The 18,541-nt window shown below is 38.5% G+C and overlaps 2 protein-coding genes across 3 annotated transcripts; both read left to right on the top strand.

The window, feature by feature from the left end:
* Positions 1-1,257: 1,257 nt before the first annotated feature.
* On the top strand, positions 1,258-2,895 carry LOC122659551 (WAT1-related protein At1g09380-like). Its single transcript, XM_043854653.1, has 4 exons — positions 1,258-1,313; positions 1,440-1,556; positions 1,673-1,912; positions 2,772-2,895. The coding sequence occupies exons 1-4, from the start codon at positions 1,258-1,260 to the stop codon at positions 2,893-2,895; spliced, it is 537 nt and encodes a 178-aa protein (XP_043710588.1).
* Positions 2,896-6,686: 3,791 nt separating this feature from the next.
* On the top strand, positions 6,687-13,831 carry LOC122658604 (solute carrier family 25 member 44-like). 2 transcript variants are annotated; one of them, XM_043853629.1, is made up of 7 exons: positions 6,688-7,009; positions 7,288-7,402; positions 11,416-11,799; positions 12,143-12,337; positions 12,416-12,557; positions 12,756-12,915; positions 13,469-13,830. In XM_043853629.1, exons 3-7 carry the CDS (start codon positions 11,507-11,509, stop codon positions 13,492-13,494), a joined length of 816 nt encoding a protein of 271 aa, XP_043709564.1. In that variant the 5' UTR covers positions 6,688-7,009; positions 7,288-7,402; positions 11,416-11,506; the 3' UTR covers positions 13,495-13,830. The 2 variants fall into 2 exon arrangements, with proteins under 2 accessions (XP_043709562.1, XP_043709564.1); XM_043853627.1 differs by lacking the exon at positions 7,288-7,402 and having other exon boundaries at positions 6,687-7,009; positions 11,416-11,797; positions 12,141-12,337; positions 13,469-13,831.
* The last annotated feature ends 4,710 nt before the right edge of the window (positions 13,832-18,541 follow it).

Below are 18,541 nucleotides of genomic sequence, written 5' to 3' on the forward strand. Positions count from 1 at the left end.
CAAAGATTGGCTTCGATGAATAACGGCGTATCATTCCGATATATCATCATGGGGATTGGGATCATGCTTTATAAAGAAATGGAGTCGCCACCTAGGGTTAGGGCCTAGGACCCAATGGGTGTAGCCCCATCCGGGGTTAGCGGAAAGGGCTACGTGATTCCATATGGTCTGGTCAAAGATTCAGGATAAGTAGTCAGGTTACAAGGGTGGGAAGGTGTTAGGCACCCACCTCGCCCGGATAAATCGATCTTTCTACTAGATGCTGGTTTTCGAATATTCTTCCTTAATAATATATCTTATACTAACATGTAAGGCTAAGTTATGATGCACTAATCATGACAAAGAAAGAAAAATCATTTACTATGTACACTAAAACGAGTTACTTTAATTGTTTACATTATGCCAAAAATAATGAGAGGGAAAGAGACAGATACCCGTCTAGAAATGCAAGAAATAAATGAAAGCACACCGAGGGCAAAATATGTGATGTCCCACGGCTCAGGTGGAGATGGACGATCGTCTTGTCTCTCTCTTGTCGGACAGAATGAGGCTATAAGAGATGAGTTTTGTTACTCAGACTTCGGGCAGAGTAACGACTATATAAGAGATTTTCGTTATCTGTATACAGATAGAATAACGGCTATGAAGGGGGTTTTTCGTTATCCGTACACTGACGGGATAACAATACCCAAGAGCATAATCGCTCTATGCTTGGATGGGTAACTGAAGGATCTACCCAAGTCGAAGAACTCCACTCATTCACATACTCAAAAGGGAAAGACGGAGGAAAAGAGGGTGAAAAGGGGGCAAAACAAGCCCTGGAGGGTCTCCTTACCCGAGAAAAGCTTGAGAAATGAGGGGGGGAGACCCTCCTATTTATAGGGAGGGGTCCCCTCTCTCTCCTGGCTAGATAAGTCCTCCACGGCGCCGTGGACACTTTTTCATGGCGCGGTGGGTGACGTCAGCAGGCTGATGTCACACCCCCTCATGGCGTCGTGGAAATCCGGTACACATCCCCACGGTGCCATGGGAATGCACCCACGGTGCCGTGGGAAGGCATCCACGGCGCCGTGGGACCGCCGTGGTGGGGGAGGGTGAGCAGTACCTCCTTCAGCATTTGATAAAAGGGTCTTATAAGTCATTTTAGGGATGTTAGGGTGATTTGGTTTAGATGTAGGGACAAGAGTCCTTCTTGAGAGAGATACCGATGTCTGTCCGTGTCCTGTTGTCATCATCGTCGGGGGGTGACAAAATTCAATGTCTACAGTCACCATACAAATTCTTTGTCAGATTTTCCTAAGCTCCATTTTTGGGTGAGTTTCATTTCCTGCTAGTTTTTTTTTTTTATTTTTATCTCTAAGCACCAACTAGACTGTTCAACCATAGACAACATTAAAATGAATTGGAGTTTATATATATATTGCTTTGTGTGTATGCAGGGCAACCCTTAACCAGTGTCTTTTTATTCTTGGACTCAAATATACAACACCAACAATAGCATCTGCATTAAGCAATTTACTTCCAGCAATCACCTTCATCATAGCTGTTCCTTTTGGGTATCCTACTAGTTCTATTCTTTTTATTTGCTTAATATTTTGAAGTCCTCTTAATAATTAATTTCTTTGTTGAGTAAAATGTGTTTTACTTTTATTGAATGTTATGGTTTTTGAAGATTGGAGAAAGTGGGAATCAAGAGGAGATCAGGGCAAGCTAATGTGTTGGGAACAATATTATGTATTGGTGGTGCCATGTTAATGACATTTTACAAAGGCAGGGTCATCAACATTATGAAATCCAACATCCATTGGAGATATGCTAAGAGGATGCAGCAGAGATCAGACTCTAGCAGTGAATCCAACTTGTTTTTGGGGCCCTTGCTTTTGTTTGTGTCTTGCAGCTCTTGGGCACAATGGTTTGTAGTCCAAGGATTATTAATATCAATTACTTTCTTCATTTCCTTTATTAATTCATTGTTATTCAGACTGATGAGCAATCTATTCTTTTATATTCCAACTCAACCAAAAGCTAGAACTATTTCCAACACTCCCCCTCACGGGTTGTCGCAAACTCTTTCCAACACTCTCCCCTCACGTTTGGGGACGAATGTGCAATCACAAAAAAGAACCCTAGCAAACAATCACACACAATGTAAGGAATATACAGTGGTTCGACAAGATTGTCTACATCCATGATCCACTCGAGAGAACCAGAGATTTTCCACTATTTTTTGGAAAAGAAAAAAAAAACTCTCTACACCCTTATAATTACAATTTTACCCCCTTACATGTAATAGACCCAAAACGTGACCCAATTACAAATACAAACCCAATTAATAATTATGTGGACCATTATAGAATACAAGACATACCCAATCCCAACATCCCTCCCCCCTCAGGTGTAGCTGCAAACTCTTTCCAGCATCTCCCCTCACATGTAGGTGGAATAAGTATACATGTGGAAGGTGAGACTATTTCCAACACTCCCCTTCAGGTGTAGCCAAAATGAATGTACACGTGGAAAGATAATGCGGGGAGGACTAAAGACCACTCTGATACCATATTAGATTTCAACACAAAAAGCTCAAACTATAAGATATAGAGCCCAATGGTATATGAAGACACTTACAACACCCCCACCCTCACATGTACCTGGAATGAGCATACATGTGGAAAGATAACGTGTGTGTGTGTGTGAGAGAGAGAGAGAGAGAGAGAGAGAGATTGAATCCATGATTTCTATCCTAATCCTTCTTGGTTCTCTTATAATTTTAGGCTAAAACGAGCAAGACATTTGAAGCTCCTTACTCAAGCACAGCTTTACTATGTTTTATGGGTAGCACTCAGTGTGGAGTCGTTGGAATATGCGTGGAGCACAATATTTCTGGATGGTCTTTAAAGTCCCACATTAGACTCATTGCTGCTTTTTACTGTGTATGTAAGCTTCATAAACTGAAATTAAGATCCTATTTTCTTATTCTCCCATCAATTCCAATTTTTCTAATCTTCAGACTTTCTTGATTTTCAGGGAGCCTTGGGTTCACTATCAATTTGCATCATGTCATGGTGTATAGAAAAAAGAGGTCCTCTTTATGTTTCCATGTTCAACCCACTAGTGCTAGTCATTGTGGCTTTAATAGGTTGGGCAATATTGAGTGAGAAATTATACATGGGAAGGTATTTTCTTTCTTATAATTCCTTTCATTCTTAATATTTAGCTAAATTTAGTGAATATTAAGTAGGGGTGCAATTAGGCCTGAGTTTTTTAAAACCCCAGCCCAGCCTGAGGTCGATCAGGCCAAGATATCTTAGCCCAGGCCTAGCCTTGTTGGTTTCAGCTCAGTCCAGTCCGACCCTGATTGACTATGGTTGGACTTGACAATCTCTATGTACGTAGGATGTAATTATGTATAATTATAGAGTGCATCTTGTCGTCACCAAAATGGTGAAGTGTGTGTTATACTAAAAAGGGTAAAAAAGTAAGGTTATAATTTTCTTTTTCACCAATCTTGGTTATAACAAGATTTTCCCATACTTATATGTTTATTATATATAAGGGAAAATCTTGTTGTAACCAAGATTTGTTACAACAAGATTGTAATTTTATTTTTTGCCCTTTTAGTATAATACATTTTTTTCAATGATGTTAAATCCTGTCATTTCACATTAAAACTTTATTAAAAGGTGAAGTTTTCATACACGACCATGTAAGCATGCACGGTCGTGTCCCCTCTCACAAAGAGTTGGAAAAGTCATAAAACCTCCACCATTAATTAATGTCTTGAAACTCCCACCCTCTCACATACACGGCTTACACAGCCGTATATGAAAACTTTCCCCAAATATGTATTAAATAACTTTCAACTTTTTAAAAATAATTTTTTTTATCCTTACGTTATATACTGCATTAAATAATTTTTGGGAAAAAGATAAGGGACAATTAAAATAAGGTAACAATTTTTAAGTTCACCACTTTGATGATAACAAGTTTTTCTATATATATACCGATTGTATGTCCCCTGCACCAACGCAAGGGCCACTGGGAGCACACACAGGGCGCATCGACCAATGGGGTTTTCATTTTGTAGGAGGCAGGGTGGTCATTTCAGAGGTGTTGTGTCTGGTACAGGCTGCACACGACTAGACAGTGTTCTTTTTTCCAGATATATTTATATGTACAGGGCCAGGCCGAGTTGGACTGGCCTTAGATTGAGCCATCAACCTAGGCCTGACCAGGCTGACCCAACGTGACCTTGGGCCTGAAAATCTCAGCTTTGCTGGCTGAAAAGCCCAACCTAAATCTTTTTCAAGCTTGGGGTGTGCTTAGGCCAAATTTGCATCCCGACTGAATATTGATCGTGCATATTGATATCTGTAAAAGAGCGATTGACATCTTAACTCACAATTTTATGGTTTTAGTGCTTTGGGGTCAGCATTGATAGTAGTGGGACTCTATGCAGTTTTGTGGGGCAAGGAGAAAGAGATGGACCAGAGAAGCATAGACAAAGGGTCAACATGACGAAAAAGGAGATATAGAATTATGGGGCGCTGTTCTCTGTGTCGTAGCGCAGGCTGCGCCCAGGCACATGAAGGTGGGCGCAATGACCAGAACATTCTCCCTAGAATTATATACGTTTTAAATGGAAATCTTCAAAATGCAGGTTAAATGGCAGATTAGATAAGACCATAAAGAGTACCAAGAGAGTTTCACGCCTTTGAACTCCTACCTTTTCTTCATCTCAAGATAAGGAGTTTTTTTTTTTTTTTTAAGAAAACAAAAGGGTTTTGGGGGGGGGGGGGGACAAAGAAAAATTTCAGTATTTTTCTTCTCTTGGTGCACCAAGTGGGGTTTTGAGCAAAAAGTAATTAGTCTGGTAAATCTTGTAAGCCTTTGATTTAACATTTTATCTTTGATGAATAAATGGATTGGGGGACGAGATGAGGAGCATAGATACTGCAACATTTTGTTTGAACTTGATATTGGAGTGGTAGATTAAAATGCACAAAGGAAACTCATCAAAAGGTACCCTTTAAACATGCCGGTCTAGAGAACATGGGACATGTTACTTAGCACATAGAGTTGGTAGCAATTCACTTAAACAAATTATGATGATATGTACATTGTTCTAATGGAAAAATTCTTATCAATGCATGCATGTTGTGCATATCTTGTTTACATTATCATCTAATTATGAGAAGATTTTTCAATGTCAAATACAATATAAAATTTTTTATTTTAAGAATATTAATCTCATATCTAATGTTGCATCCTAGTTTCATCAAATGTTAGATTAATTTTATAGATAAATGGTCCCTACGATGCCAGAGTGGGGATTCCTTTCATGCCCTCTAACATAATGAGTCATAAAGTCTACATTGACACTCTCTTTCCTCAGATAAAATGTGGGCATCTACTCAACGAATATGTCTCCCACCCTCTCATTGGTGACTGAGAGATTTTTCTCTTTTACTTATTATGTAAATAAATATATATATTATCCTACCTATTTTTTGAGATTTTCTATGCTTGATATTCAAAATGCACCATTGGGATTGGGTTACCACGAGGCAAGAAACCTCTTCTCCAGTCACTTAGAAGTACTGGTGAAACAAAGGGGATGTGGAACCTAGGGGTGGCAAAAGTTGGCCTACACTGGCAAAACCCATTTCATTCGACCGTTTGAGCCTGAAATCGGCTTGATTGATAACTAAATGTGTTGGACTCAAGCACCGACCAATAAATAATAGGGCATTCCCAGTACAAATGGCCTAACAATCACTCGATCAAATACTGACCATTTATAAACCGATTAACCCATTTAATCTCATTTTGGCCGAATATATATAGTCCATTTATAAAACGTTCAAAGATTGTTTATAGCCCAAACAATCAATTAGCCCATTTAAAATTTGATTATACACAAATTAGTCCGACTACCTTAAGCCAGAATAGCCAACTGACCATGCACCAATCTACCAAGCCCGCATATGGAAATAGTGCAGTGTTAAAATAGTGGGGGACCGATTATGTCAAAAACAAAAACAAAAGAAAGATGTAAGAATGCAACCCAATTGTGTCAGACACGCCGCCTATGCCCTAATACATGAGTGTGTAAAATAACCGTCACACCCTTGGTCATTTCTGGGGTTCAAGGGGTGTGGCGATCATTTCGCGCCATTGTGTCAGGTGCAGGGGCGATGTGCACTGCACAACCGAGTGGCATTCTCTTTATCCAAAGATTATGTCCAATCTTTCGACAACGCTGGTGGAACCCGAATTTAGTTCGTCTCCAGGGAGCCCAGCACGCCTAGGGTGCGTGCTGCCAGCCGTTGGACTGTGTCGCACACATCCCTAGACATGTGTCAAGATATGTGCGATATAACTCATCCGTTGGATGCCCCCTGACAGTACCCTGGGCGCTAGGCTCTCTGAAGATGAGCCTGATCCGTGGAACCCTCTCCTTTTTATTTCACCCGTGGGTTCAAGGGACTGGAGAGAATCTGCGGCTGGGCATCAAAGGAATAAAGGAATGGGGCCTCACACCGACACACCCATAGAGATTGACGAGAAATTGGAAGGGACTTGCCCTAAAAGGGTAAAAGCGAAGCACGTAATCCCTGTCTCCAGTACAAGTAACACCGTCGTGTGTTGTTGGTGTTTGTCCTTGCCTCCCCCTCTGAAGTCTCTGACCGTCGACTCCATCAGTCCATCGCAGCATCGGTATTTAAATTCCAAATATTCGTGTGTCGGTCTCTCTCTGATGTTGTAAGCCTGGAACATTCTCACCTCTTCTGGCTCAACCGGTCAAATTATTTTCTAACGAGGCAGCAGAAGCTGAGAACCATCATCTCTGAGCTTCGTGGAGCTCTGCTAAAACCGAGGTTGTGGTCGTCTTCATCGTTGGCATTTGGTCTTCGGAGAAAGGAACTGGCGGGAAGCCGATGGCTGTGGAAGTTGAGGCTGCTGCAACCACGGAGTTAGCTCTGTCTGAGACCGACATCAATTGGGACAGGTTGTTTCTGTTTTCCTGCTTTTCTTCCCTCCTTGATTCCATCTCTCTTCTTGTATTATAAAGTCTTTGTTTCTGGCGAAGTTCCTTCTTCAATCTGCACTATCAGGTTATAAATTTTAGCCTTGTAGCTTTGACTCGGATTCGTCACTTCACCTCTCTCTATTTCGTATTTCTTATTTTTTATTTCTTTCGGTTCAGAGTAGAAGTTACAATAAATGGTTTTGCTTTTTCTTTATCGTCTGTCTTTGAACTTTGAATTGGATTTCTATCGCCTGCAGTATGGTCGTTACTCTTGATCTGATTTCCCCCTTTGGATTTTAATGGATTTCAACTTGCTGGAGGGGTGTCTCCAGGAGAAAGCCTCCAGGCGCAGTCATTGGGGCTATCACGCCTGTAAGTGCGATGCGCTCGCCTGCTATTAAGTCCTAAACATGCATTACATATTTACATTAATCAAGGATGATGTTCTCTTCTCACGGTTGAGGCTTAAAATGGTTGTGTATTTTCGTTTTTCCACTGATATGCCCAAACTTAAAATGCTTTTCTCGATTAATAAACCACTACTCCCTTCACTATGTTTGAAATATTTTAAAAACTCTTCTTAGGTTTTCTGCAATATTTAACAGTAATTTGTTGGGAACAAATGTGCAACCACGGGGAAGAAATCAAGCAAACAATCACACACAGCACGAGGAATCAGAGTTTTTTCACTAAGCCAATAAAACACACTATACCACTTTCCACCTCACAATGTGATCTCCCTTGCTTGTGTATAGGCTTTTTTCCCCACATAGACAATGTATAGTAAACCCTAGAGATCTTAATCTCTACACAATTGCAATTTTACCCCTATAAATGTAATGGACCCAAAACCCAACCTAAACATATCCAAGTCCAATAATAATTTTGTGGACCACTACAAAATACTAGACATAAAACCTCACAATCTCCACCTTGGTTTGGATTCTACATGCCACCCTGAAGAAGATCGGTGGTGATGTTGATTCTGCAAACTCCACTATTGTCTCTGCTTGTCCATACATAACCAACCGGCATGACCCACACCCACTTCTTTCTAGACCTGGATATATTCGCAACCTTAACATCCTACAGCCTTCATCGTTCACCTGTACTTCTTGCTTGAGTTCCAACGTTAGCTCCACTTGTTTCGACACTCCGTGCAAGTCTATACAGAATCCCAATCATCCGTTCAAGCATCACAACTATAGTCCCTCTAACGACCTTGAGAACTCCACATTCAAATGAGCATCAAACACCTCTAGAATCTAGTGTTCTCAGTGAAATCAGATTTTTTCCTTAGATCCAGTACATGCCTTACTCCAATCAAAGTTCACACAATCCCATCAAACATGTGCATATGTACAGTTCCAATCCCTTCAATCTTGCTTTTAACACTGTTTACCATTTTAACTGTACCACTATCACATGTATGATTGTAGGAAACTGATCCCTGACTGAACACATATGAAATGGGCAACCAGATAATGATTCCCTGACTGAACATATCTGAAATTTCCATATCGGATGAAGTAGTAAGAAAGATATCTCCATCACTCTGGGACCCTTCCACAATAACAACATTAGATGATTTATCTTCAATCTCCTTTTTATCCTCCTTATGCTTCGAAGAATTCCTCTTTAATGACCTTCCTTATCGCAATAATAACAAGTTATTTTGCAACCTTTTGACTTGGAGCAACCCTTGTACTTGCCAGACTATTCATGTCTCTCATTTGATTTGCCTTTTCCTTGACCACCACCTATAACCAAGGCACTACCCTCCTTTGACGCTCCCTCAGTGCTATTTTCTGTTGTGTCTCATTCATCAACAAAGCATCAGTAATGTCATCAAATTTGAGAGTATCCTTATCAAACAGTAGTGTAGTTACAATGTGATCAAATAAAGGAGGTAGTAAAGCCAAATGAGAATTGCTTTCTCCTCCTTTTGGATCTTAACGACTAGAGCCAACAATTCTGTCAGTATCATGTTGATCTCATCCAAGTGCATCTCAAGTTTCACCCCCTCTGACAACCAAAGGCCAAATAACTGTGTCTTGAAAAACAGTTGATTTGTCAATGACCTGGACTTGTTCCTACTCTCCAACTTTACCTAGACTTCCTTCGGATGACCTCATGTAGAGTGTTATCCGCAAGATACAACTGGATCGTGGTATTCGCTAGGTCCCTCAATTCTAGCCACTCATCTTTTGTCATCTTGATCAGCTTGTTTGATTTCTTCCTAAGAGCTTTGACTATCCCATTCTGTGTAAGAATATTTTTCACTTGTTGTTGCCACAAGGTGAAGTTATTATGGCCATTGAAAGGTTCTTTAGAAAAACTTGAACCCTTCACCACCATCCGATTAATCATCCGATCTATGCCCTCTGTGCCCACCATCAACCTTAATGTATATGGTTGATCTTCCACGGATTTGCACGATCTACACCAACGGAGCGGAATCTTCCCGATTCACATGATCCACTACGTCCGCAGTATCAGAAACCTTGGAATCGCAAACTTTACCCTTGAACAAACTCTTCACGTCTTGGATTCCACCCAATCTTTTTTTTCCCTTCTAGTGTGTACAGTACACCCACTTTCTAAAAAGGGGGGGGGGAATCAAACAAACACAAACCAAAACTCACCGTAGGTGTCCCTATCTATCTTCCTCATACCTTCTCTTCTTTATACCGAACCTACTTGATTGTTTGGTTTTTGTTTCTTTTTCTTTCTTTATTTTCCAATGGCTCCATGCCAAGTTCCCACACTCTCCCACTATTCTCTCCTATACTGTTCAAATCGTGGCTTTCTTTATTTTTTTTCCTTTCTCCCTCACGTAACAGAATCTTATTTTAGAATCATACAGTGTTTCTCCTTAACTAATTTTCCTTGTATGTGAATGAAAAATGATCCACACACTTCCACAAAGAAAAAACTGACCTACAGGTGTACCTCCTTTCGCTCTTCTTGCGCACCGCCCATTTCATAGATCTCCACGCACCACTTGTGATGATCTGTCAAACCTTGCTCTAATACCACTTGTTGGGAATGAATGTGCAACCACGAGGAAGAAATCAAGCAAACAATCACATATAACGTGAGGAATTTCACATGGTTCGACACGAATGCCTAGATCCACCCCAATGAACCAGAAAATTTTCACTAAGCGAGAAAAACACTCAACACTCTCCACTTCACAATGTGATGGTTGTGTCTAGGTTTTTCCCCACAGACAATATATGTATAGGAAAACCTAATCCCTGCACAATTACAATTTTACCCCTGTATATTTAATGGATCCAAAACTCGACCCAAACATACCCAAGCCTAATACTAATTATGTGAACCACTATAGAATACAAAACATAAAATCCAAATCCAACATAATTCTAGTTCATAATAATGAGTTTTGGATCTTTTATTGTATCACTACCTTACTGTATGAGTATCATCAGCTCCCAATTTCGAAAGATTTCAAAACTGCATTTGACATAAACTGAGATTCAAAAATCATTCCTTTTCCAAATGTGCAAAGGGATCAATTGTAGTTGAAGCATTTTAATGCCTTCTGTTATGGTGGTTTCCTTTTCTTCCTCTCAACCCCCTCTTTTTATGAGTAGTTAAATCATTTTCATGTCGATCTCCTTTATCACTAAATAAAAACATTGTATTGCCTTTTGCTTCTGTGTCTTTCTTCCTAAATTAGGAACTGTTGGTTTGACATTTTTGGGGAAAATTCAGGTGATGTTTCAAATAAGCTTTGAACCTCTCTGGAATTGATTTAATATTGTTAATAACGGTGTAAGCAGCCTGCATCACCATCCATGTTGTAAGCTACAGAGGTTTTATTGGGTGGACCCCATCCTTGACCGACATCTAGTACATTGTGACAAAACAAAGTCCACCCAGTTGATCAAATTGGTTAACCAGTAACCTACTGGTTGAAATGGATTAAAATAACTTGGCCCGTTTTTTATCTGCTCGGATGAATTCTAATAGATTAAGCTGTATCATCATTTCATAAACTTTTTCTTTCTTTAAAGGATGGTACCAAGTGATATACAGGTTCATGTCAGGATCTGACCACATCCATTTGGGCAACATGATCAACAGATCAAGTGATTGAGTTGTATTAGAGGATGATTGCTACAATTTGTTATTTGTTAATAGGAGTTCTTTAAATTTGCCGCCTTTTGTTTTGTTTCCTATGTAGCCTATTAGACTTTCATCATTTTGTTTTATTCAAAACTTGACCAGATTGTTCTTTTGTTCCCTTTATTTTTACTTCAAATTCTGTCTTTGTGATATGTAAAGATCAGCATTACTCAAATTAACTCTTTCTATGCTTCTATTCCTTTCCCTTTGTGAATGGGCTTCAACTTAAGGTTGGATAAGTCAAGGTTCCATGTCATTGGAGCCATCCTCTTTACTGCTCAATCGGCCTTACTACATCCAACGGGAGTTGTAAAAACTAGAATGCAAGTAGCTGGATCTGGACTGGCACACATGCGTGGAGTCTCAGTATTCAGGCGTATATTGAAGAATGATGGTATCCTTGGTATTTTCCGAGGTTTTGGTACCTCTGCTGTTGGATCACTGCCTGGTCGGGTCTTGGCTTTAACTTCACTTGAGGTATCAAAAGATATGATGCTGAAGTACACTGAAGGTTTAGATATTCCCGAAGCAACACGTGTTGGTATTGCAAATGGAGTGGCAGGCATGATGTCAAATCTATTCTCCTGTGTGTACTATGTGCCTTTAGATGTGGTAAGTTTAGCTGCTTCTATTTTTCTTTTTTTCATTTGTTTCTTCTGTGTTTTATGTTCTAAAATTGTGAGACATGAAAGATTGTCTGTTTTTTCATTTGTTTCTTTTGTGTTTTATGTTCTAAAATTGTGAGACATGAAAGATTGTCTTTTTTTTTTTCATTTGTTTCTTTTGTGTTTTATGTTCTAAAATTGTGAGACATGAAAGATTGTCCTGAAGCATGGTAGAAAATCTTGAAAAATGAAATGCCAACAGAAAATTCAATCCAAATCGGTTTCTTCTATTCTCTCTTTCATCAGATAAATTCCATCTTCATTTCATTTCAATTATATGTATTTCTCAGACTTGCCAACGACTAATGGTACAAGGCCTTCCGGGAACAACAGTTTGTACTGGGCCATTTGATGTTATCCATAAAGTGATGAAGTCTGAGGGGATTCGTGGTATGTATAGAGGTTTTGGGTTAACAGTTGTGACCCAATCTCCCGCCTCTGCACTTTGGTGGGGTGCATATGGTGCTGCCCAGCATGTCATTTGGAGGTATAGCTGATAATGATTTATGGAAAGTAGTTTTTAATGATTTAGTTTTATCTATAATTTTTGTTCTCATGATTTTAGGAGTTTGGGCTATACAAACGATGCAAAGAAGAAACCATCACATATGGAGATGGTGACTGTCCAAGCTACTGCAGGAACTGTGGCTGGTGCTTGTTCTTCAGTACTCACTACTCCAATAGACACCATAAAGACACGACTTCAGGTGAATCTCATCTCTGTTTTTATTTTCATTTCCTTTTAAATTTTGTCATTTGGACTATAAGATTGAGTGTGTGTCTAATCCTATACTCATGAAACTTAGCTGCGGTCTCTCTGGACTAGTGGTGTTGTTTGCAAGTGTGAAACAATTATAAATTGGATTTTCATATTTTTACTAAGTAGTTTTGTACTATAATTATAGGTCCTGGATAATTATGGTGTTGGAAGACCTTCAGTTATGAAGACAACAAAGGCACTCCTTCATGAAGATGGGTGGAGAGGCTTTTACAGAGGGTTTGGACCCCGGTTTTTGAATATGTCACTCTATGGGACCTCAATGATTGTTACTTATGAACTAATAAGTATGTAGCAAGTCCAATTTTTCTTCCACTTTAGGATGGTTAGATTTATGCTTTGGTTACTGAAGAGAAGAATCATTTGTATGAGCACAAGATGAGGATACATGGCATGTACAGTTGTTATTGTGACCTGCCATTCGATGGCCCCACCTAGGACATTTCCCAAGTCGAAAAATTGAATTTTGTTTTGCTTCATTGTTTCTGATGGTTCAGAACCATGTGAGTGTTTTAGGGAAAACTCAAGGTTGAGTGCTTGCAACGGTCTTCCTGGTGGACCAAACGAATGGTTGGTTTTCACGTACTGTACATGTACCATCTATCCTTAATAATTTGCTGATAGTCCATTTCTGGTGTGTGCTACTCGGACTGCAGATAGTTCTAGGAAGACGATCTTATGATTTGGGCTGCAGATAATCCTAAGAAGATTTCTTATCATCTTATGTTGATCAGATTCTACTGTACTGGATTTTAGAAGTGTCTTTGATATTGACTAACTACCCCCCCTCCCCAACCCCCAAAAAAATTCTCTTAAATTTTTTTGTTCTCTTCTTTTCAGAGAGATTATCCGTAAAGCAGCTGTGACATTCTGACATGGCATAGGTTCCATCTTACTAAAGCTAATGTAGCGCGTGTTCCCCAAGATCTGATTTAGATATGCTTCTTTTACCACGTCTGCCCAGGAATTGCAAGACATGGAGATTGGCAGGTTTTTGTCTCCCCCATTTCTTCTTCATGCCAGATATGGCTGGCACTTTTTTTTATATTTTTTTGAGGGTGACATTGCATCTTTCTGTTATTAGGGGGGAAAATGAAATTCCTAGAAGGGGCTTATATGTTGTGCGATGTTGGGTTACAAAGTGGCACCTCTAATATTTGGTGAGATGCCATTTTGATTTTTATTTAAAAAAAAAAAAAACTTTAGAACAGTCCTTTTTCTTATACAATTTTTTGGTTGAAAACTGGTAGTGGTTGACTCGTTCCTAAGCTGACAAGGTTGCTTGTGTTCTTGGAATGGCATTAACTGAGCTGAAATAGAAAGCCAAGTTTTTGTTTGAATGATGAAAAAGTTAGAACGAGGTACAATGTTTCTCTCATTTGCTATGCATGTAGCTATTGAAGTTAACCCTCATGAACCTTCTTTGTTGAGGGTGATCTGTTTCCAAGCCAGCAATAATGCTCAGGTTAAGTATTAAGTGGGATCTTTTTTTTCTGTCAGACCCCCCAAACCCACACACCCCCCCCCCCCCCCAAAAAAAAATAAAAATAAAAAATGTCATAGTGTAAAGTCTAAAGTATCATATACACTCATTCTTCTGTTTTGGTTGTAAGTGAAGGAACTGAAATAACTTCTGAAAAGAGAAAGTAAAGTTTTGCAATTATCATTGTGTAACTTATCTAACACTCATACCAATTTGGTAAGTTTACTTTTCATCGTAAATGTATTTTACTTTTCAAATCAAAGGAATTTATTGCAAAGTAAAATGAAATTTAATAGTCAAATTTGTGATGTTTTGGAGTTAGTAATGGTTACTACAATTTCTACTTTAGTATTGATTTGATTTGATTTCCCTTGCAACCAATTGGAGCTTAAGTGGAGAATAAGGGGCAAATTGAATTTAGTGGGAAACAACTAATTACTTTTCAAGTGGGGAATGATTTAAAACAGCCAAGGGCATGGTGCTATTGAGGTTTGATGCAAGAGGAATGCTTGCCATGCAGCATTAATATGCAGTGAGCCCCAATTTGTTGAGTTGCTGAGGTGCTATTATATATATTTTTTTTATGCTATAGGGCTAGCATTTCCATATGCTGAGAAAAATATCCATTTATTTGCGGATGGAATCTTAGAAACAAGTATTCTTTTGAAGGTCCAAGTATGGGTACAAAATTCTTATATTTATTGGTCTAGAGTTTTTGGTCTCCAGGTTTTAGTCACTTCCATGATTGATGACTTTCTTATGTTCTCTTGTCTTTGGAAAGGTCAAGATTCTTCTGGATTTCTTTATCCCAATGAGTTGGGTTAGGGTTTGTCTTTCAAAAGGTGAAGGTGGCTTAGGGCCGTAGAGTAAAGGATTCAAATATTGTTGGGGGTAATTAAACTTATTTGGAATATTGCTTATAGAAAGAAGAGCATTGTGATTGTTTGTGTTTACTTGTTCTTGGGATGTTTCTTGGGCTTGGAGAAAGATATTAAAATGTAGGTATTTGGTTTCTTATTACATCCAGTCATCTCTTGATGATGGTTCTGATACTTTCTTTTGGCGTGATAATTAGCACATTGATGGTGTGCTAATCTTTAAATATGGTGATAGAATCAGCTTTGATGTTGATTCTGATTGATTTGATAGGTTGTCTTCCATTCTTTATAAAGGTTTTTCGCGTCCTGGTCCTAATAATTCTTATGGTCTCATTGAGGTTTGGAGTAAGCTTTCTAGCATTTGCTTTAGACCCAGGCAGTGGGGATCTAGTTCTTTGGGTTGCAAATTCCAAGAAATTCTCCTCTTTAGCTGCTTGGGAGTTTGTGAGATCTAAAGCCCCTAAAGTCCCCTGATGCAAGTTGGTTTGTTTTAGCTTAAACATTATTAGACATTGCTTTATTGTTTGGAGAGCTATGACCAAAGTGTTTTCCATCCAAGAATTTCTCTTTTACAGGAATTTGTCTATTTCCAATTGTTGTCTTTATTGAAATTCCTTTGAAAGTATTGATCATCTTTTCTTTTCCTGTCATCTCTCCAATTCTATTTGGATAGATATTCTTAGTAAATGTTGGCTGCATTATAGCCTTATAGGGTTATCATTCTGTTTTTTTTACAGAAAATTGAGGTGGGTCCAGAAATCTTTTAATGGCAAATTTTTCTATGACAATCTCGGCAAATTAAGTTGGCTTTTAATACGGTTATTCACCATATCTAGTGGGAGAGAAACAGAAGAAGATGGACATCCTCGTCGCGTTCAATTGAGAAGATTTGGAATGATAAATTTTGAAATCATAAATAAAATTCTCAAAATGCTCTGTTTGTCTGACATGGTTAGAAATAGCTACTTCCCCCAACCCCCACCCCACCCCACCCCACTTTTTTCTTTTGTTAGTTGTTTCTTCCTCCTTGTCTTTTTTTGTATCCCTTTTTAATGGTTGTTTTCTTGTTGGGGTTCTTTCCTTGGTTAGCCTTTTTGACTCTTGTGTTGTTTTTTTCCCCTTAATATATTATTCATTCGAAAAAGAAAAAAAAATATTGCTAGAACTTAAAAAGGAACATTTTTCATAGAAAAGAAAAAAGAAAAGACAATAATAGAGGAATAAAGACAAAAGTAATAATGAATAAGGACAACAAGTCTTTCTCTATTTTTCTTTTTCCTTTAGTTTTTCTTTTCTACTTATTTCTTGCAAACCAAATTTACCCTAAAAACAGGAATAAATGATTCCAGGGATCCCTTATTTTAACTTTTAAGTGTAGGCTTTTACTAAGCATGGAATTTTGTTGGAGTTTCTCTACTTTAAGGCTATGTTTGAAATCAAGAAAAGAAAATAATTGATATAATAAAAAATTTTGAAATTGAGGAGAAAAAAAAGGCATAAATCAATTATTATTTATTATAATTTTTGTCGTATTATTATTATTATTTTTTTAACCTTCAAAGATAGCCAATGTGTCAGTTTATTTCTCTAGGTGAATGGTCGCCTTTTTGGGTGCTACTTATCTGTCATGTCTTTAAATACATTGGGCTTTACACCAAGTGATACAAAGATTAATTTTTCGACAGTTTTGAACAAGAAAACCCTAACTTTGTGCTATACAATTACAATGTTTTCCATAATAGACCTAGACAAAAATCCTTTATTCGTATCGGTTTCATTTTCTCAAGTTCCTCTAATAGAGGGGTGGACTTCACCCAGGCAATGTGTTCGGACAGGGTAAGGGTGGTCATTTTTGCTCCTTTCTATTAAAAGAACTTGGGAAAATGGAGCAGATAAAGGTCCCATGTCAGCCAGCCCAATGGGCATTTATGGATGAGGACTGTGTACTTGATCATAATATCTTTGCATTACTTCTTCCAGTTCTAGCTCCAGAACATATGGATATGGGTAAGGACTTATAACTTAAAATGGAAAAGGTTCCATAACAATTAATTAAGGAGCCCTTTCCCTCTTGCCAATTTTCTTAAGTGAAGTGATGATTTGGACTGCGTTTGGTATACATTTTAAGTCGATTTTGTATTTTTAAATAATAAAAATAATTATTTTTATCATCCGAGAATACGAAATAGATGTAGAATGCATTCCAAGCATTAATACCAAACACAGCCTTGATAAGTTGGCTGTTGGATAAATTTGAAAATCTCCCCTGGATCACTTATCGAATTTGGTAGCATATCTTAAAAATATGGTCTGGAGGACTTTCCCTTTATCGGCCAACACAATATCGATATCTTGATCAATGGTGTGGCAAACCCTTACTCCATTTTGTAACTTCTTATAATGTCAAGTGGTAAGGCCAACCCTTACTTGAACTTCTATAATGCCAAGTGGTAATCTCAGCTTCTAAAGTTGTAACGTATATAAAGGATAATGTAGATAAGGTATCCACCAAATTTAATTCCAATTAAATTATCATATAGTAATTGAATAAACGTACGATTGGGATCTATCTATTTTTTCGGTAAAACATACCATTGGCAGATTGAATCTATCAAGGTTTTAGTTCACAGTATCAAAGCGGCCAGTTTTGAAATTGATACAGTATCCGATACATATCGATATATGTATCGGGATATCAGACTTTTTGCCCTCAATGATACTGATAAGGTATCATTTACTCTCTATTCCTAACTTATCACTGATTTGATATTGACTAGATATCGATATCAACTAATCCGATCTCATTCCAAAAACCTTGCAACTTATACAATGTTTTTAATCTGGATAACAATTTGAAATTTAAACCCAGGGTTTTAATAATTGAAATCGGGTACAGAATCATTCAGAGTCGAGTCCAATCCAGTTCGAATCAGCCTAAATCAATCTGATCCAACTGTTTTCAAGCTATTTTATGGTGAAAAATATAATTGATTTAGGAATTGGACCCATGAATCAGTCCGATTCAAGTTGGATAACAAAGAAAATGACTAAGAATCGGTTGATTTGGATCCAATACAGCCTAGCCAATTCCCAATTCTTAAGACCCTGTTTGAACCTCTCCACTGTCCCAATGATTCAATGAAACCATAAAAATCTGATGAGCGAGAGAACGTTGCTAGGGCCTAGAGCTTGCACACATGCGAAGAAGCATTTACCTGGGCACGATTTCCTCCTTTCCATAGAGGCAGGGCAGTCCTGATTCTAGGTGCTGGAGCCACGCAACTAGGTAGCTTTCTTTTTCCCAAATCTGATTATCTGATCGATCCTTCTCAGGGACCGGTGATCCGATTAAAATGATCATACGGACCGGATGTACAAACTTGACCATTTTATGTCCACAATGTCGAACCCTGTTCTGACCACCCGGTCCGACGGCCTTCGAAGCCCTGGCTCAGGTCCCAACGAAGTTCATGACACGGTTCTCATCTGGCGAACTAACGGCCACCATGTTTATCAAAAAAAAAAACTAACGGCCACCATCTGCGTGCACAT

The sequence above is a fragment of the Telopea speciosissima genome, chromosome 4 (assembly GCF_018873765.1).
Source record: "Telopea speciosissima isolate NSW1024214 ecotype Mountain lineage chromosome 4, Tspe_v1, whole genome shotgun sequence".
Classification (NCBI taxonomy): domain Eukaryota; kingdom Viridiplantae; phylum Streptophyta; class Magnoliopsida; order Proteales; family Proteaceae; genus Telopea; species Telopea speciosissima.

Coding starts and splice junctions, on each gene's coding strand:
- LOC122659551 (XM_043854653.1), top strand. CDS start 1,258: ATGTCTACAGTCACCATACAAATTCTTTGTCAGATTTTCCTAAGCTCC. Junction 1,314..1,439: donor TTCCTAAGCTCCATTTTTGG/GTGAGTTTCATT, acceptor GTGTGTATGCAG/GGCAACCCTTAACCAGTGTC. Junction 1,913..2,771: donor TGCAGCTCTTGGGCACAATG/GTTTGTAGTCCA, acceptor TTATAATTTTAG/GCTAAAACGAGCAAGACATT.
- LOC122658604 (XM_043853627.1), top strand. CDS start 6,939: ATGGCTGTGGAAGTTGAGGCTGCTGCAACCACGGAGTTAGCTCTGTCT. Junction 11,798..12,140: donor ACTATGTGCCTTTAGATGTG/GTAAGTTTAGCT, acceptor TGTATTTCTCAG/ACTTGCCAACGACTAATGGT. Junction 12,338..12,415: donor GCCCAGCATGTCATTTGGAG/GTATAGCTGATA, acceptor TCATGATTTTAG/GAGTTTGGGCTATACAAACG.